Source organism: Phragmites australis, chromosome 9, assembly GCF_958298935.1.
Source record: "Phragmites australis chromosome 9, lpPhrAust1.1, whole genome shotgun sequence".
NCBI lineage: Eukaryota > Viridiplantae > Streptophyta > Magnoliopsida > Poales > Poaceae > Phragmites > Phragmites australis.
The window spans coordinates 4913792-4934808 of NC_084929.1; the positions used below are offsets into that span (position 1 = coordinate 4913792).

The window sequence follows — 21017 nt, forward strand, 5'->3', positions numbered from 1 at the left end:
CTTCCTCTTGAAGCCATGCACATGCCATAAGCAACTCTCCTTCACGCACTTGATATCATATTCCTTCTTACTTGACTTGACAATATAAAACTGTCGTCGAAGCGATATCTCCCATTGAGTCACAACATCCTTCATGGCCTGACTGGTAGAATACCTAGCACCCTCGGTCACCTCATTCTACGTATACTCCCAGTGCACCTGATTCCCCCTCATTCACCACAAGATTGTTAAAGTTGGGATTGTTCCAATCCACGCGGACATAAGCATTGTCCTCATCATCCGACATGTCATACTCAGGAATTCGTCAGCCTCAAGATCATCCTGTTCCATCTGTTCAATTAAAGAAGGGATTCATTTCCCCTCGTCTACCTCACCGGTCAGTTCAGTTGGATAATCCAATAAATGTGCAACATCTGGATCGACATCCTCATCATACTCTTCCTTGTCACCCTCCTCCTCCGCGTACCCCACCCTGCATCTCCCTAATTGCCTCCTTATTCTTCCATTGCATAAGAAATATCTATTAACTAAAATACGGACAGTACTACTTCTTCCAGGCTATATAATATTTCACTGTCCCCATAAAAATCCTAAACTGTCAATGATACAACATACCTGTCAACCATCGATAAAAACCCTAACATTATTGCGACAGAATATAAAAAATTACGTAAAACTACATCTACAATAATGCATAATTCATTAAAAATATGACCCAACATGTAATCTATACTGCAACAAAATATCTTCGGTTAATATATCAAACACCTCTAAATCCTACATCTACTACCTTAGTTATGCCTACACTATATCTAAATCCTACATTTAATATGTAACATATATCCAAATACTACATCTAATTGCTAAAATATGCGTACAAATATGATCTAGTTGTCAAATTATGTCTAACCCTATTTCTAAATCTAAATCTACATTCTAACCTACGTCCAGTGACTATCCTACCGGGTTTGTAAAAAAAAATCGTAGATATAACCTCTAATCTATGTCAAAATTTAAAATCAGTAACTATCCTACAAGGTTTGTAAAAAAAAATAGATAAAAAATATACCTCTTTTCTCCAGTAAAACTTCGCCTCCAATTTGTCCTCTCTCCCCTCCCCTTCACTCCTCTCCTCTCCTATCCTATCCTCCCTCTCTCTTGGTTGAGTTGGAAACAAATGATCGGCGTCAGCTGTCGCGGCCGATTTAAATCGAGCAAGACTCGTTAGAACCATTTATTCTTGGAATGTATGCTTGTTTTGTGTTTTGCCAAGGACTTACAGGGTGTGCACCAAATATGAAGCGATATCTCTGACTGACTTCTTTGACGCACGACAGAGCCATCCACCAGAACTTTGCACTGAAATTAGCTCTTAGCATGCTAGCAAGGATGTTCCCAGCTATGAAAGAACCATTCAGGTACGCGGCCATTTGCATAGCCATTGATGCGAGCTTCGGTTCCTCCTCGGAACCTTTGCTTCCGAATGTGAGAGCGTTAAAGAAGTACCAGTATGCATCTTGACTTAGAAACTCCACCGTAACATCTCGAGTTGTTCCAAATCTTGCAATCCTATCGGACATTCGGACCGGCTACAAATTATGATCACCTTTTGGATGCTGAATATAGCCTACTCAATGTATCTTCATCGATATCTCCATCTAGCCCAACAATAACCAAAAACCTTTCTCTGTGTGGGGTGTGATTTGGATGCGTGTTTTATTGTGCCACTATCTCTTAAAGAAGTAAGCCTTCCATCAAGGTTGTCTTCTGTAAATAACAAAATTCGGGAAAAAGGGTGCTCTTACCAGCTTTGCTGGACCAACAATTGGTAGGACATCAAGATTTGCAGCGCCTGGAGAACCGTTTTGCATCAAAAACTTGTTGATACGTTCCACAAACATACACTTCCCCAAAACCAAGTATGTGCTATATAGCTGGCGGTACAATGCAGGACAACCCTTTAAAAACATGACAAACTCCCTCACATCGGTGACGACAATCTCTAGGGAGCCAAGCACTTGATGCAGCTCTTTTTCAGCTTGACATTTTCCTCTACACAACTGGACACTTGATGCTCTCTCTAAGAACCTTGAGCTGCTCTACCATGGCCTGGTTCCTCATCGATGGGCGAAGAAAGACACGGATCGATGCTCGATTTGAACCGAAAATGCAGAATACGCAATCTCCATTGTAGTAGGCTAGATTGCTCACAGGAATTTTGGTGGCACCACCTTTCTAGAGAGAAAAAATGGTAGCACCGAGCAAAGTGTTGAGTTATATTGAGCCTACGTTTTGTTGCCATCCATGTCTTTGCTCCTAGTCCTTGTCGTGTGAACAAAGTTGACATCGCCGTATTAGACAGTCAATAGACTCGTGTGACTTTACACAAATTAACACGATTAACTTGGTGACCCGAACTCACCGGAGAAGGAGAGATCGCGCAGCGGCCGGCGCTCCATACGGGGAAGGAAGATGACGGCGGCAATAGAGTTAATAGGATGTTGTTCAAAACGTGTCAAAAGTATTAGGAATGTGAAGAATCCCAGGTACAAATGAACACTGTTACTACCTGAAATCTTCAGTTATGTCGTCAGGAATCTCGTGCTCTTCCTGACGATTTTTAGCCGTCAGGAATCTTCGGATCTGTTGTCGTGTGTGTGTAGCGTTAGGGTGTAATTTTGAGGAAGGTGTGCTTTGTTAGTTTGAAGTAAGGAATCCAGAGCTATGCTGTTTTGTTTGCGCTTAGGCTTTCCTTTGTATTCATACTAGTTATGCCAAGTTCTTTAGAGGTCAGGGAAGTCACGGCATTAAAAATTAGGAAATGACCTCCAAAGTCCTAGCAAAAGCTTAGACAAAATTTAAAATTTTGAGCTTGGTAACATACTGTTTTTGAGTGCGGATTTTGTGTTCAAGGGTTCTGGCGTCCCCTTAACGAATTCAGCATGAAGTTTAGTAAATATGTAAAAATTTGTTACAATTTTTCAAAAAAATCATGTATCTAGTACATATGAAGTTTAGTAAATCTGTAAAAATTCAGCATCAAATTCATCATAGATGTTACAAAATAGATAAGCAATCAATCCGGCATTCTTCATCATGTGCTAACAATACCATTTGTGTTTTTTGAATCTTGATATCCATGACGAATTTGAAATTGAATTTTGGCAGGTTTACTTAACTATATGTGTACTGCATACGTGATTTTTTATGAATTTTTTTGAAACATTGTAACATGTTAGATCATCGTATTTTTGCTAGTGGGGACGAAGGGACCCTTGGTCACCAACGAATCTCCCTTTTTTGAATTTGTGGTTAACTTCTAATTGAACCAAATTAAATTTCATTTAATATTGTTTTGAAAAAAATTCCACAGACTGTTGATTCCGATATAATTTTCCAAAACTGAAATTTGGGACGTTAGACATCCCTAGTAAATACAAATAATTCAAACATTTCTGCCTATTTTTCTCCATTACACGGAAGATCATATTATAAGGGTCATACCACCCCTCTCAATGTTGGCGGTGACAGCCGCAGATTACGCTCCACTTGCTAATTCATCGTTGATAGGCTTTCTAGGTACCTCTCCACAATATCGAAACCGCACAGTTCCTTCACCACTGTCATTGGTGCAGGGACATCGAGCTGGAATGTCAACGGTGAGCTTTTTGATCCAGTGCTGTCTGCAAACTCCTTTCTTGCTGCTCGGATTGCTTCTCTCAGTGCACAATGGACGGATGATGCAAGAACCACGGCAGGTTCACCAGAAGCTGGCAGAAGCGGTAGTTGATTTCAACCAATGTTTATTTCAATGTGTTAAAAAAACATACAGTATTGTACGAATAACATAAGTGGGTACCTTTTGATTTCAATGTGTTAAAAAAAACATACAGTATTGTGAAAATAACATAAGTGGGTACCTTTTGAAGAAAGCACACGGTCCTTACAATATCCAGTGTTCAGCACTTCGACATTGAACTGCTTTGGGATGGTGTCGACGCTTGGGATCTTGTAGTCCCATGTGCTGTTGCTAACTACCAGGCCGTCACTGTTTGTCTGGTGTTCTTCATATATGAAGAAACCAACTCCTTGTATAAAGGAACCCTCAATCTGCAAAATAGATTAAACAGACATTGAACAGATCAGATATTAATCCATCATAATTAGAGAAACTGTTGAAAGTGCTTGTAAGCAAAAAATTCAAACTCTACAGCAACTTAAACCAACTGAAAACTCTGTGCTTGCACCAAAGAATTATAAATTATCAGCTATGCGGTTTGTCTCGTAAGTAAACGGTTGTTTGGTATCAGTGCAAAGGGAAATGCTTCACGTACAGGCCATTTGTACCAATCCGTTACAACTAGAAGTTTTGGGCCCTTTGATTCAAAAGTGAGCCACCACCTAAGTGATTTGAGCCCTTTGATCTGCTGGTTGTAAAGCAGTTGTACAAATGGGTCGTACGTGTAGCAGTGCTCCAGGGCAAAAGACCACATTTCAATACATAGTAGTAGACCAGATGCGGTCCCCACAAAGTAGAATAGTGTACAAGGAGTAAAGCGTAGTAGGCGGATTCAGGTTCCCCTTGCAATACTGGGAGAATTCATCATGTGATATCCCAATGAAGCGTTAGCTTGTGCTTCCATGCATTTACTACACGTGTTGTCTCACTGTCAAACCATGCAGCTGATTCTTGGGCTTGTTGCTTGTCTGACATTTCATTCTCTAGTTGATGACTAAGCATTACAGTGCACATTGTTGGTCTACATTTATTCCTATTTTACGTTTTTCTTTCTTCTTTTTATTTGTATGGACTTCTCGCAGCAGTATATGTTATATCTGAAAATACTTCAGAGTGACTTTTTAGCACCATTTTTTGTCTCAGCATTCTCTCTTGCTAGAGACATAATAATGCCTCAATGCTGTCCCTGTTGCGTGCAGGTGTTTTTCGTGCCCACACTAGCTTCCCCTCCAATGGTTTATCAAACAACAAAAAGAAAAGGGTGGGATTTCACTGGCATTCAGATTCAGTGTACTTTGCTAGTGTGTTATATCTTGATATAAAATATATGCTAAATGAATGAACACATAACTTTTGGAATGAATTGAAAAGGGAAGAACAAAACCAAACCAAACCTGGCCCAAGTCGACTGCAGGGTTCAAACTCCTGCCACAGTCATACACAAGATCACTCCTTAGTATAGTAATTGCTCCTGTAAGAAGATCAATCTCAACCTGCATTTTTCAGAAGATTTTGAAGAAAAAGAGTATAAAAAAGAATATCCATGCACACTCATGTGATTGACATTTAGCTGGAAATTTAGTGCACCTCACTTATTCCAGCTCCATAGTTCAAATAGCTATTGGAGCCTTGGTCAGGTACCCAGTACACACTTGCTGACAAATTCACATTTTCCTGAGAGGCCTGCTTGCGAACATGAGGTTACATCAGGGTCATGTAAAATAGAAACATAAACATCTCCATGGAGGAAAAAAATTTCTATGCAGCATAACGAGAAAGAGAGATAAATATAATCACCTGAGAAATCAAATTATCCCACGAGACAGTGGATGATTGCAGTTGGAGCTTATTCATGACTGGATTCAATCTGTTAACCAGCAGCTTGCACGCCTGAAGGGTTGCTGCACAACTAGATTCAGAAGTACTGCTGCCACCGGTAACTCCACTCTGTATTAAGTTCAATGTATCAGTCTGAAGAACCCGCACTCTCTCCAGAAGGCCTTCGCACCCCTCAGGCCACAACTGCCCCAAAGCGAAAGCTGTCATCTGCTGTACTTTCGTCCACAGTCCTTGCCCAATTTCAATTCCTCCAACCTCAACCACGATGGAGCCATCATTGAGCACAGAAACTCTTCCTGGAGCTGCTCTCGGTTCAACTTTGAAAATGAGGGGCACACAAGAGATGCCCCGTTTCCACCATTTATTGCACTTGTTAAACTGCTTGATGGATTCAGCTCGATCCAGGTAGCTCGAAGTTGACACCAATCTATCAAAAATGGAATGTAATGTGTACGTAGAAGCTTCACCAGCACTATCTGGGTAGAACAGCTGAAGACTATCATAGGTGTGAAAATTCTTCTCCCTAACACGGTTAGCGTCAAGCGATAGCACTGAAGCAACATGCTCAATGATAGCTTCAGCAATTAAAGAACCTTGTGTATCTCCAGGAGCACGCATTGTTGATTTAGATGTATTGTTTGTTTTGCAAAGCTTGATGTCAAATGAGAGAGCACCCCAGTTGTACTTCTTCAGACTTGATATAACACCGCTAGGTATTACTGGGCTTAAATCTTCAGATATCCCACCATCAATTAGTAAATCCAGGTGTAAGGCTGTAATTTTTCCATCAGACTTAAAACCAACAGAGTAATGAGCCTTCATGGGGTGCCTACTGCCAACCATGATCATATCAGTATTACGATTAAGGTACATCTGCACGGGACATCGTAACTTGTATGCGCAAAGTGCAGCTGCTGTTGCAACCTACAAAAGCATATTTTGCATCAGGCAGCAGCAATAAATGTGCTCGATGTGTTTTGCTATCTTGGAATTCTTTCTTGTCAGATAAATAATCATATATCATTGATTTAAAGTTTCAAAAATCATATTATTTGTACCCTGTCTGATGCAGTAGAAGTGCATAACGAATTAAAAGAAACTGTTCTTGGAATGGATTGTACATATACCCTAGATGACCAAATCTCACGCATGTTATAAACTAATCTCATGCATGTTACTTCTTGAGAAATCTACTATCTTGCTGGCCTTGTAGCCTTTGTAGTTCTTTGGTCTTAAGGACCTTGTACTCATTTATGTTATATTAATATATATTTATTCCACTAGGGAATTTCCCTGTTGTTCTCTTCCAAAAGAAAAAAAAACCTCATGCATATTACAAACTATCAACGGAACATCAAGCATAAAAAATATTAATACTTTGGATCTTATGCCGTTTACTCTTTGGAACGTATACATGTTTTCTAATCTCATGTTCGCTAAAAGTAATGATGCAATTGCTAGTGCGGTCAAGTCTAAATCTATATGAAATTGGTACTGCTAAACATAAAAGTATAATAACATATTCAGTCGTAGCACATGATAAGTTTGGATGTGTTTTGTCAACATTAATATCTTAAGAAGCAGGCCTTCAAAATAAGAAATAATAAGATTTACCAAGATGCAAACTAATATTCAACAAACATAAGAACATAAAAATATGTTAGTCACAAATCTAACAAAATAGCGCATGCATGTGACTCCACAAGTTTGAAAGAAATAAAATGATATAAGTTATCCTTCGGAGCAAAACTTTAATCACTACCACTACAGATTTAATTCATCAGATTCTCACAGGGAACGATCGATATGCCTTTCCACCAAAGCCTCCTCCAACCCTTCTTGTAATGACACGCACATTGCCAAACGGGACACCAAGGCACTTAGCTATGACGGTCTGTGCAAGCTCAGGGTATTGTGATGAACTGTAGACAACCATGGTGTTATCTTCGTCTGGAATTGCTAGTGCTGTTTGTGTTTCCATGTAGAAGTAGTACTGAGAGGCAAGTTTTACCTGCAATGATCAAAGCCACACAAATTACAACATGATGCAAGGTATTCTCTGTTGGCTGCCATGAAAAAGGAAACTGCTACCTTTCTTCCAAAATAAATACTGTTTTAGAATATATATTTATGAAATATGCATAGAAGAGTTTATACTTGTAATATGGAATGATATTAGCATATTCTCGTCAAATCTTCTTCCGAACCATTATATTTTATGAATTTTACTAACATGTGATGGAAAAAGTAAAGGTCAAACATTTGTTTTGGGGATCGCACTGACTTCCAAAAACTTCTATTTTGGAACACAGGTGCTAGCATTTGTATTATGAAAAGGATTTATCTTTATATTACTTACAGAAAGTTGCATGATTTCCTTTTCAATATTTCATATATAGTTTGTAAATCTACTAATACACAAACAGAATGGTTTCAACTTTTAAGAGCCCATTTAACAACAAAGCAGTTCACAGTGATGTGAACCTTGGTTTACATTTGTATAAATAGCGTTAGAAGATGGCGAGATGGCATGGCTCGAAGGGGATTTGAAATTGTACTAGAGAGGGATAGACATAGGCTGGGATGAGAGAGCTAGAAGGGTTGAGAGATAGCAAATAGAGACGAGAGAAATCTATTTCTTGCTTGATTGACTACATAGGACCTCCTTTTATTACACTACTAGACGTTGATGCATGAGTCCCTGAGACACCTGTCATGATTTGAATTCTATTCTATAACAACATGGACTCGATTTACTTAATTATCTCCGCATATTTCCCATTCTACCAGCCAACTAATGCTCCTGAATGGATGTACTGATTGTACGCCTTCTTGTGCCCCCTGATAGACTTAGGCTCCTGGAGTTCTACTCACAACATGTCCTCCAGTTCTTGTAAAACACACCAATGTCTTGCCCTACTGCTGCACATCTCATATGTTGCTGGTGTCATGATGCTCCTGCTGCCTGGGCCTTTGTCAATAGCATTATCACAAGGAGAGATATAGTTGTCTTGATGTTATGTTCATTTTTTCCAATGTACTGCCCAGCGTGGTATTTTCTTTCTATATTGACACGATGGAACAAAAGGCACAATTCAGTTCAAAACATATTCCGTAAAAATAAAACAAAATTAAAAAGTTTGGATAGATAGGTATCGAACTGTTAAAGTAGGAGTACATTCTGTAATTTCATTTTCTTTTCAGTAAAGCAAATGAGATGACATTATAATAAGGTCGCACAGGGTATTGAATTGTCATACTTGGATTGACAGTAGCTTGTGATCAGCTTCAGCCATGCCCTTGGAAAAATCACCAACTTGCTTGGGATATAAAGCAGCAGGAACATTGAAATAGCTTTTGTTTTGCACTGCTTGTTCCACGGTTAAGATTGGTGAGTTCAAATCTACTGTATCATATTCAATAACAACCTGTTTTGCCGCCATGTCAGCATATCTCTGTGTTTCTGCAATCTGATGTAAACACCATGTTTTAGCTACATCTGTCCTATAATCTATTTAAATCTTTGTTAAAAAAGTTTGTAGTTTAGGTAACAGAAAGCCCTTAAAAGAGAATATTAAAAAGATGAAACAGATACGTACCACAACACCAAGAGCTTGCCCGGCAAACTCGACAATTGGATCACCAAATAGTGGTTCCTCAGCAAACATGGACATTGATCCGATATTTCGCCCTTTGCTTGGAATATCCTTGGCAGAAACAACTGTGATGATCTTCTCTGATGCTAATGAAGACTTGAATTTAATATTCTTGACAAAAGCAAGAGGTTGTGTGCTGTAAATAAATTCTCCATGCAGGCAATTCTTTGGAGCTGGAATGTCATCTACATATACAGCCTCACCTATATCACGCAAAAGAAAGTTTGTCTGATGTCCTCCAAGGATACTTTGGGAAAATATTCATGATTGTATTAGTTCCTTTTTTGAAAATTCATGATTGTATTTTGTATTAGTAATTGTGATAATTTAATGTAACCACTAACCCGAAGCTTGAAGCTCAACTCCATACTTCTTCATTGGCTCACCAATTGGTTTATATTCATCACCAGAAGTCGTTTCTCGACGTGAAGACAATGTCAAGTTATAGATATCATCTGTATCCAAAGAATTAGCAGAGCTAATGCTAAAAGGTTTTCCAGGCACTGCCATGCCTTTAGCAAGTGGAGAAAGGAAACTGAAGAGAAATCCAACAGCCACACTGATTCTATATTCAGGATGCGATGTTCCCTTCGTTGGTACAATTGTTTCTCTAAGTAACTGAATTGCTCCAAGTACACTCGATGCAGTGAGTAATTTACCAGTTAAGAACTTCTCCACATTCCTTGCTCTAAGAGCATGTTCTGTTCCATAGGCACCAAAAGCCAAGTGCAGGTTACTCAGTACAAGATCACCTGATGATTCATCAAAGCAAACATGCCCCAAGAAAGCAGAGTTTACATACGAAACAGCATTTCCAAGAGGACGAGGAGCTGCTAGGTAAGTTTGAAAGACCAAACTTGTTTGTGCCTGAGTATCTGAAATCCAATGTGGAATAAATATGCTCAGAAGTAAAGTAGTAGTAGGATCCAAAGGAGGCTGCTCTAGGAACTCTTCCAAAGAAATATGTCTCCGTTCTGCAACAACCTGAAGGCAAACAGTTGAACCAGCACCGAGTAGTATGGTTGCAATATCTGAGGGAAATTGGTATTTTTGTGCCAAAATTATGTTTCCTCCAAGGCTAGCTGTGTTGCGGACAAATGGTGTAGCAACTTTGCTCATGTGCTCAGCAAGTTTTTTGAAAACCACACTTCCATTTGGAGAGGATTTGGAATTATTTTCTTGCTCAAGTATTTCAATGCTCCTAGAAATTGTTGTTGCTGCTCCAATTTCAATGCCCCCATCTTTCCTTATGATATATGAGAGTTCTGGAATTCCTTCTATGTCAATATACTTATTATAAAGGTCCTGATCCTTGTACACACCAGCACTAGTGTTCCCAACCACCACTTTGACAGAACATTCGCCAGATAGAGTAGAATTTACTAATTCGTAATATTGTTTAATACTTCTAGGGTGATACCAGCCTTGTTTGGAGTCTGTAATGTTAGCATCATTCAGATGATCTCGCGAAGATTTGAGGCCAGACTTTAGACAGTCCAGAAAAGTGCAGATTCCACCGCAAAGAATGTTACTTGGCAATCTAGGATGGTACCAACTATCCTTGGAGACTGTAATGTTAGCATCATCCAGATTATCTCGCGAAGATTTGATCTCAGTCTTTAGAAATTCTGGAAAAGTGCATATTCCACCACCAAGAGTGTAACTTGGCAACTTGCCAACATCTGATTTCTTATCGCCTTTTTTCCAGAATATGTTAAGGCCCAAATCCTCCAAGTCAACATCTGATGCAAAACTTTTGCAGGCATCAACAATTGGTCGGTAACCAGTGCATCGACATAAGTTGCCTGAGAAAGCCTTTTCTGCTTCTGATACTATTAGTTTTGAGAACCCATTTGGTGGTTCAGGCCTCTTGGAATTGTCAGCACTGACAAGGGAAGAGAAAATAGACATGCACATGCCAGGAGTGCAGAAGCCACACTGAGTGGCATGAAACCCAGATATTCTTTTCTGAATAGCATGAAAACCATCTCGGGTATTCCCAAGACCCTCGGTGGTGATAACTGAGCAGAAATTTAGACTGTAAAAGAGTGTCAGGCATGAACTTGCAGAAAATTGGGTCACTTCATCTGTCATTGGATTATACTTTGCTATAAGGACTACACAAGCCCCACATCCGCCTGCAATAAAGCACAATAATTGAGTGAGTGATAAAACTTTACACCCTAAGGTCGCATAGTTGTGATGTTAGGGACATGGACATGGCCAAAACTTTGAGACTGATTTCCATTGCAATATATGTCTAGAACTTAATAAAATAAATAGTATGACAACTATTTTTCAGACAAAATTGAACACACCAGTTTCATGGCCAATTTAAATGCCTATGTAGATATTGCAGGTCAGAGTTAAAGTGGTTTGACAACACACACTCTAAACATCACTTTTTTTTACATTTATTGCTATTTTATTTATTTGAATCAGGTTAGAACTTTCATATCAAAATATGGTGCAACCAAAAGAGCCAAATAAATCACAGAAAGGTAAGTGAACTATGTAAAATTATCCGATTCTCAGATCCCTAAAGAAAAGGTCATACGCTAGAAAGTAGTTGCCGAAGCCGCATCTGTTGTGTTTGTAGCAAATCATCCTTACTTCCAGAGGGGATCTTTAAAAAAAAATGATCTTATTTCCAGAGGGCTAACCCAGTAGAGTCCACCAAGAAAACAATCTCTACATTTTTTCTCAAATTGCTCCTTACACATATTTCTTGTTAGCAATATCATTCTGCCCCTGGGCCTAGATTCGCCAATCTGGTGACCAGGGAGGAACCTGAGGTGAACAAACTGCCATGGTATCACAAAGAGGTGCTACTTGGGTCGACAACAGAATCCCAAGAACCGATTGGGGGTGGGGGCAACATACTCTCAAGAACCAAGATTCGATTCCTAATATTGCCGAGATTGTAACTTCAGTCTACAATATTTTTTGCTCCGAATTCGAAAACGATAAATTTCAACTTCAATCGCCGTATCGCACAGTGGTTTCGTTACCCACCTCGATGGTTGTAGAACTTACTGAGGAGGAAGTACAGGAAGCGGGAGCCGAGGCCGCCGCCAAAGGAGGAAGGCACTGAAGAAGCTCAGTGCCCGCCGTGCCGGCGTGGCTGCCGCCTGTTCCGTCGGGCTCATTGCCACAATGGGCTGAGTAGAGGCGGAGCGGACGGCGTCGATACGCCGCAAACCGGGGCGGCGGAGAGGAGAGAGTGGAGTGCAGCAGAGTAGCGTTTCTTTTTGGCAAATAGTCAATTTGGTCCTTCTAGTTTCTCCAAAAGGTCAATGTTGTCCCTCAAATTTCGAAAGGGTCAATTTGCTATCGGAACACGTTGACTAAGGATAATGTATGGTGTGCTACCTCCATTTCTGTGCTACTGTGCTAGCAACCATCAAAAGTTGTTCCAAAATGTCAGAACATTCTAAATGATTTGACTACATTAGCACAAAATTAATCTATTATGCCTTAAAATTTTAAGTATAAACTCAACTGAGAAATCTGCTGAAAATGGAAATCTCAAAATAAAAGGGAGAGAACGAAAAAAAAATACAAAACCACTATTTACTATATATGTCCTTTTTTTCCTTGTATACATCCTATTCTTAGTTGCTTTTTTAGGGTGCTTGAGTGCATTATCTGACCAATTCTTTTTCAAAAACATTTTTTTTTATCATTTTGAATAACTTTTGATGGTTGGTAGTGTGGATGCAGGGGTAGTAACACAACAAATGTTACAATTGACTTAAGCACATATTTGCCCTCAACCCTCTAAACCTTTTTATACATAGTAAATGACTCTTCTACCCTTCAAAGTGTGAATCACATAAGTTATTTGCAATGACTCTTTAACCCTTCAAAGTATGGACCTTGGTCAAACCAAATCGCACTAGCCCAAATCAGAGTGTCATAAAAGTGCCATAAAGAAAAGTCATAAGTTGCAACCTCCCGTGAAAGGAGAGATGGATTCCTGTGAATGTGCACCCCAAACACCACGTATACTCAAAGGGGCACGCATCAAGACCAAGAGGAATTAGTAAGGGTTTGTTACTCAACGGGGGCCTTGTAATTCGTTCGAGCGGACACACAAATTCGAAAATCGCAAATTACCTCTATTTTCTAGTGTTTGTTGCTCAGCAGGGGCCTTGTAATTCGTCGAGCGGACACACAAGTTGGAAAATCGTAGATTACCACCTATTTTCTATTGTTTGTTCAACAGGGTAGGCCTGGTAACCAGTCGGGTCGAAACTAAGTGCAACCAAAACGTATCCAACCCGAAACTCGAATCGAAAAACCCAACCCGAACCTGATTCGCCTAACGGGTGGAAATACGACCTCGGCCCTGAACCTGGTGAGGACCTAAAACCCGCGCAGGAACCCGCAGGTGCGGTGGTGGCCTAGAGCCGAGGCGGCGAGGGACACGAGGCGGCCGGGAGGCGAGCGGCAATGGACTCGGGCAACCTGGAGGTGGGTGCGGGCGAGCGGTAGCGGACTCGGGACGGTCGGGAGGCAGGCGCGAGCGGAGGCGGGGTGGCGGTGGGCGGGAGGTGGGCAGATGGCAGCGGCTGGGAGGCGGGAGGGTGTTGAGCGAGCACGGATCGGTCGGCGACGGGTGTGGGTGGATGTGGGGTGGCCGGCGTCAGGCGAGCGAGGGGCGAGCGTGCGATGACAGCCAGGAGTCGGGCGCCCGCCGAAGGCTCGCGGACGATAATCAACCCTGCCCTCAACCCAACCCGACCCGCCGGTTGTCAGCCCTAAACAGGGGCCTTATAATTTGTTCGAGCTGACACACAAGTTGAACATCACGGATTTCCTTATTTTCTAAATTTTGAGTGAGACGTGGGTCCTCACTCGGCTCTTCCTCAGTCTGCCCGTGGATATGCTAGATATTTTTCTTAAAATTGAGATATTTTCTTTCGAATCATTTTTCGTACTCTTTCAGAGTCCCCACATAGAAAAATGTAATTATACAAGCACAAATTGCCATATCTGCACCTTTTTTTTTTGTCAAAACATGATGTGCAAAAGTAGTTCTTTCGGTTCCTTCAAACTTCTTATTGAAGTTGTGCCCGCTAAGTTTGCATTATACACCTTACCTCATATGGTAAGATCAACTACGTGGTGACATTTTGTTCAAACAGTTATTAAATGTTTTATCTAGTTAATTTATCAGAAAACATGACAATATATCTATTTCTAATGTTTAAGAATCATTGCACTATTTATGTCATTTGTGCAAATAATATATATCCCAATATATATCATCTGCTTTCGATAAACAAAGACTTCAATCCTCAATGAAAAGCCTGCCGGGCGTGCAGTACTCAAGAAACATGGATTTGAGTCTTACCGATAAAATCACTTTTAAAAAAACAAAAGTCTTGTCGATAAAAAAACCCGGGCGGGGGGGGGGGGGGGGGGACAAGAATTTGAGAGAGCGAAATAAGCAGGGGCAGCGAAAAGAGAGCTCAGCGAGCTGAGCATCCATGCACTCACCTTCTCCACAGCCGAGCTTGGGCCCCCTGAATGGCGTCCGGGTGCGGATGAACTCCAGCAGCGTCGTCGATGCGTCAACGTCGCCGCCGGCCACCTCGTACCGCCGCCCGTTCAAGGCGAACACCAGCCTTTTCAGCAACGCATCGCTCGCCATGGCTCACCGGCCACACCGCTCGCTAAGCTCTGACTGCTACCCTCGCTAGTTGAATGAACGGAAGGTTAGGATTTAATTGGTAAACTCCTAAAGCAGTTTTTCTCTTGAAATTAGAGGAACTTTATTAAATAGTAATTTTCTGTTTTTATTCTTTAAGTACAATTTGTGAGATTGGTTCCCTAAAATGAGTTAGAAGTTGACAAACTTAAAAAACTAACTTACCTTTATTCACTTTCCGCACAGAATTACTTTCTTCATATATTTTATTTTAAAAAATCACTAAATAAATCACTTTCAATCATAAAATCATTTTTTTTAAAAATCACTTAAAAAAATTTAAATAAAAAAAACTCTACCGAACAGTCCTTAATTTGGTCCATACATATGGCTCAGCTAGCTCTAGCAGCGAACCAGCGATAAAGTGAGTCGGCGGTAGCTGTGCGAAGGAGACGAGGGGCGGGAATTGATGCTGATGGTTGTGTCACGGCTAGTGTGCTCTCTCTTCAAAATATCCACCGGGAGACGAAAGGCAACACATTTTGTGTCCACTAGCTCTCTTCTAAATATCTTCTTTGTGTAATTTAAGTATATCCATTGCGAGGCGAGAATGGTACATATTGGTTGAAAACAATTACCAGCTATACTTAACGATAATTAAGTTCTATACACCGACAAAATATTAACAACAAATTCAATCTTTATTTTTAATAAAGAAAATAATTCTAGCCTTTTGCATCATGCGATGCATAGAGCCTCTTATTTATTATTACATAGTCTTATCTTGTAACATTGAAAAGATTGAAGGATAAAGAAAAAAATAAAGTTCGACATAAGGATTATGACATATTCATAATTAAACCGTCATCCATTCTTGACGAATATTTCTATAGCCACCACCTCTAAAGCTTGACTGACCTTTAAGAAATCTTCTCTTTGTTCCTCCTTGTGAAGTAATCTTTAGGACCGCAACCAATAAATCCTCCTTAAAATTACCTGCAATAAAGATATATTAGAAGTATGATTGAACACTTTATTTCGGTAGAGCCATATTGACCAAAAGATAGAAGCTACCCCCACTAACAAATGATTTGCCAATAGGTTCTAACAAAGTGGTATTGGAAGAAGAGGTGACTAATGGTTTTATTCTGGTTGTGAAAACAATATTTTTTGTTTTCATCCTAGTATCTTTTGATCAGATTATTCTTGGTCAAAAGAACACCTCTATCTAAATACCATAAGAAAATATTAATCTTAAACAAAATCTTGAGTTTCCATAGGCATTTGGCAGTAATAATGGTAGGTTTTGATACCATTTACTTGTATATGGATTGAACAAAAAATAGTCCATATGCATGTAAATCCCACCTATATATGTCTTGGTCATTACATAATTAAACAGAAGCTAGTTGTGAAATCATATGTTGCCAAGCAATTAATTAATCTCCTACAATTGGTTTGCAAAAGGAGAGGTTTAGCAGTAGAGATTGCATAACATCCGCCACTGTAGCTTGTTTCCTTCGAACCACATTATACAATGTCGGATATTGCACATTGAGAGGAGCATCGTGGTACAAGCGCAATGATGATGTCAGGGTGAAACGTACGAAGAAAAGGCCCTTGCTAAGGTGGTGTGGTATTTTCTATAATCCCTCGATTGAAGTATTTATTTGCGAACAAAAAATATACCAAATTGATGCGATGGCACGTCAAAGAGCGTAAGAAAATGGAATGCTAAGGCACCCTGTTGATGGGTCTTATTGGAGAAACATCAATAGAAAATGCATGAAACACTTTACATATGATTTGGGGAATATAAGATTTGGGATGAGTCCAAATAAGATGAATCATTTTGGCAACATGAGCAGTCGTTATAGCACTTGGCCCATTACTCTATGTATCTACAACATTCCTCTTTAGATGTGTATGAAACAGAAGTACATTATGATGACGCTGCTTATCCAAGGATCGAGGCAATCTGACAACGATATTGATGTGGACCTCAAATCATTGGTGGAAGATATTGTAATGATGGTGTATGGGTATATGATGAGTACAAATGAGAGAATTCACCCAACATGCATGTTGTTTGTAACCATCAATGACTGGCCTACCATTGGTAACCTATTGCGCTAGACTACAAAAGGAGGCAAAGCCTGTGTCTGATGCTTGGATGAAATAGCAAGCTCGTGGCTGAAGAATTATTGGAAAATGGTGTACATGCATCATCGTAGTAGGAAAGAGGTATTTTCTATGGTAAAAGGTCTTAAAGTTATCCTTAAAAGGGACCAGGTAGTACATCTTCCCTGAGTTCCCGTGATGAGACATCTCTGTAGAAAAAAACAATCAATAATTTGGAACATACCGTATTGGCAGGACTTAGATGTTCGACACTCAATCGACGGCATGCACGTAGAGAAGAAGGTGTGTGACATGCAATCTTTGTGGCTTCCCTTCCTTGATATTTTGGGTCTCCATGTGGTCTATTAGAGCTATCCAAAGCTAGTGTGCATCATCTACTTGGTAACTACCTTAAAGAAACTAGATCAAGTTACTAAACCCAAATCCCTCTTTATAGTACAACCAAAGAAAACAAGCCTATATACACAAGTGATGCTCTCAACACTATGATCACTTGAATGAACCATATATCTTTATGAGGCTCTTCTTTGACCTTGATGATCATCCCTTTGAGGTGTTTGGTACCCCAAGTTCATCACATGTCATCCATGATACTAAACATTGCATACTAACAAACAATGTTAGTCTCATTCACTACTATAGAAACCCCAATAAGGGACTACTTATCGGTGCTGGTTTGGCTAGTGCCAGCAGTGATAAGGTATTACTACCGATTCATAACCACTAAAGGCCAAAAAATTGATGAGTCCGTTGGAACCGGTAGTGATATCACTTATCACTGTCGGTTAATAGTAAGAATCGGCAGTGTTACATCACTGCCAGCTTGTGGAATCAACCGGCAATGATATTTGCTTTTATCATTGCTGATGGTAGCCCACGAATCTACAATGACGCATCACTGTCGGTGTGGCTAAAACCTCCAGGAATATACACTTTATCATTACTGGTTGATGCCATGAGCTAGCAATGATATGGGACCCAAGCTTGAAAATGCAAAATGAGGCACTAAGTTTGGAAGTTCAAATTTTGGACTAAGAAGGTAACTACAAAATAAGTTTCTAATTACACTAAGAAATATATGATCACACATAGAAATAAGATCCTGATCAATCACAAAATATATAAAGTTTTGATTACAAAAGAAGTCCAGATTGCACAAAAACCAACATTCGGATTGCAAAAGATCGACTAAGCCTATGCTATAGCTAGCCTACTCCTATGATAGCTTTCGCTTCTACACCAGCGTGCCGTCATCTTCTGACGACAATGACAACTTCTCCATCTCGTCCTAGTCAATGTCATCATCATCCTTATCGATGATGATGATGTCATCAGGATTGCCAGTGGCGGCGGCCTTCTCCTCATCCTCCTCGAGCTCATCGGTTGAGCCCTCAAGATTGATTCATGTCCTCCTTCTCCTCCTCGGTGGATGAGGAGTCCTCGAAGCTGGCCGCATCATCGTTGTCTTTGTCATCATTGGCCTCCTCTTCCTAAGAGGAAGCATAGTCCTCCTTTGAGCTCGTCGCCGAGCGGTGCGGGGGCGGAGTGCCAAGCATGAAATTCTCACAGTCGTAATTGCGTGGGGAGGAGTAGAGTTCTTCAGAGGAGAAGGTCTGGTGGTCATCAGAGGAGGCCGTCATTGCCTCCTACTCCGAAGATGACGTCGGCTACGACGGAGGAGAGGCCAGAGGTGGCGGCAATGGTGGAGGAGGAGCGATGGGTGACAGCGGTAGAGGAGGATAGGCCACGATAATGATGTTGTAGCTAGCTAGGAACTTTGTGAGGTGGAGGAGGAGTGTCGGTTCGTGGATGAAATGAGGAGGCCAGGGAGGACGAGTGGTTGTAATAGCCAGTCATGGAAGGGCACCTTGCTGTTTTAATGGCGCAAAATACAAATGGGGTAGTTAACCTATCCCTGCCAGTTGGTAGGCAATGATAGTCTATCACTGCCAATTGGTAAATACAATCAGCAGTGATAGACTATCACTACCGGTTGTTTACTACAACCGGTAGTGATAAACGGCATGCGAATCGATGCGCGTGGTTATCATTGCCACAACCGGCTATGCAAGGCACATGAATTGACGTGTTGGTCTATCACCGCCAATTGGTAACTTCAAGCGGCACAACTATGACCTCTATTTAATCCTCCTGCCTCTGTCATTTTCTCTATGCCACAAGTGAAAATTCACTCTGATACTAGTGAGAGTAGAGATTTTTGTTCTTCCTTACTTTGATCGCGAGAGGTATGCGAAGAAATGTGTTTTTATTTTCATAGTGCTTCGTTCTTTCTTATATCTTTGTTCCTTTTGTCTTAAGTTATAGTTCTGTTTTATGTTTGTGTTATTTTTTGCAGATCTACTCTTATGTGTCATTTTGATGGCTAAATTTGCTGGAAGGAAGGTTAGGGTCAGTCAGATGGTGGCTGGTTACCTTAATCTCATTCTAGGCCCTCAGTATTGATTACTCATCGTTTTAGGACAACCGGTTGAAAGAGATCGGTGACGTCCTAAGAGGGGGGGGTGAATTATGACACTTAAAACTAATCGGCTCTAAATGCTTCACAAAATAAACATATATCAATTTCTATCTAAATGTGCTCTATGCTTATCTAATGTGTCTACTCTACCGTTCAAAAGAGTTTGCAACCTATATCTAAACCTAGCAAACTTGGCACAAATGATTTTTATCCCATTGTATCGATAGCATAAACGTCACTCCTAGTCCACGTTGGAGCAGACACCTAGGCTATTGCCACAAGCCTCTCTTTCTGTCACTTGCCGCCGTCTTTACTTTAAAGCTTGAGCCACCAAGACAAGGGTCTCCACATCTCCATACAAGCGTCTTACCGCCACTTCACACCAAGTCGGAGGATCAACAAGTTTGAGCCACCAAGGCTCACGGTGACGGTGAGTCATCAAGACTATAAGGTGCTGACGTACCACTTGGTACAAGGTAGAATTACTCCTTGATCCCCTCTCTAGGAAGCAACACCTAGGAACAACTTTCTCTAAGCCTAATAGCACTAATCACTCCCTAATCTTGTGCTAATTTCCTTAGATGATCACTTTTAGCACTTTGGTAGCTTGGATGTCTCCTCAATTTTATGTGAGCTTCTATGGACTCCAGCACACTCAAATGATAGAGAGGGGGTATTTATAGCCTTAAACTTGCGAACTAGCCGTTGCCCAAATGGTCATATTTTTCGTGAATGCCGGATGTTCTGGTGTCCACTCACAGCTTGTTGTTGCCAGCTATCACTAGCTGTTAACTAGCTATTGCAGCTTTGTGAATCCTTCGGCGATTCCTCCAATACAAGAGTCAGACCATCCAGCGTGTATATCCCATTCTTCCACTGAACCGAAGGAAATCCCTCTGGATATTGCTCCGACGAAGCCTCCGGTGTATACGCCGGACCATCCGGTGTGTACAACTCTAAATCTTCCTCTCAGAAACACTCCGGCGTGTTCAACACTTCATCATCGAACCATCTGACGTGTATAATTTTAAATTCCCACTTATGACAAAACACTCCGACATGTACAAACCCTTCAGCGCCGGACCATCCGGCGTGCACATTTTTCTTAGGACTTGTCCAATTCAATCCAATCTTTATTCAGACTTCAGTTGATTCTTCATGTGTTGTATCAATGAGACTTACTAAAGTATATACTTGACAAACACGTTAGTCCCATTAAGTATGCTGTCATTAATCACCAAAATCATATAGATGCCCTAAAAGGGCCAAGTACGCTACATTGGTTCATCCAACTTGAAGTCGATGGATGACCGTTGCTGCTACTCTCTGGTACACCGTGGGACCCAATAACGCCTTTCGGCTTGCATTTGATCCTGTCAACCGAAATTGCTTTGTTCCCTGACCAAAACATCGAGACGCAGAGTATTTGCATTATCATCTGTACAGTGTTGATGAAGACAGTTTTGTCTTTACTAATGCGATCCATGTCCACCTGTATGATGAGAA

The 21017-nt window shown here is 40.6% G+C and overlaps 1 protein-coding gene across 2 annotated transcripts; it reads right to left on the reverse strand.

Moving 5' to 3' along the window:
* Nucleotides 1–3377: 3377 nt before the first annotated feature.
* On the reverse strand, nt 3378–14987 carry LOC133928506 (putative aldehyde oxidase-like protein). 2 transcript variants are annotated; one of them, XM_062374853.1, is made up of 10 exons: nt 14740–14987; nt 9579–11372; nt 9178–9437; nt 8839–9048; nt 7371–7589; nt 5537–6502; nt 5327–5422; nt 5134–5232; nt 3921–4110; nt 3378–3770 (listed from the first exon to the last, which is right to left on the reverse strand). In XM_062374853.1, exons 1-10 carry the CDS (start codon nt 14891–14893, stop codon nt 3553–3555), a joined length of 4206 nt encoding a protein of 1401 aa, XP_062230837.1. In that variant the 5' UTR covers nt 14894–14987; the 3' UTR covers nt 3378–3552. The 2 variants fall into 2 exon arrangements, with proteins under 2 accessions (XP_062230837.1, XP_062230838.1); XM_062374854.1 differs by lacking the exon at nt 14740–14987 and adding an exon at nt 12271–12493.
* Nucleotides 14988–21017: the final 6030 nt, after the last annotated feature.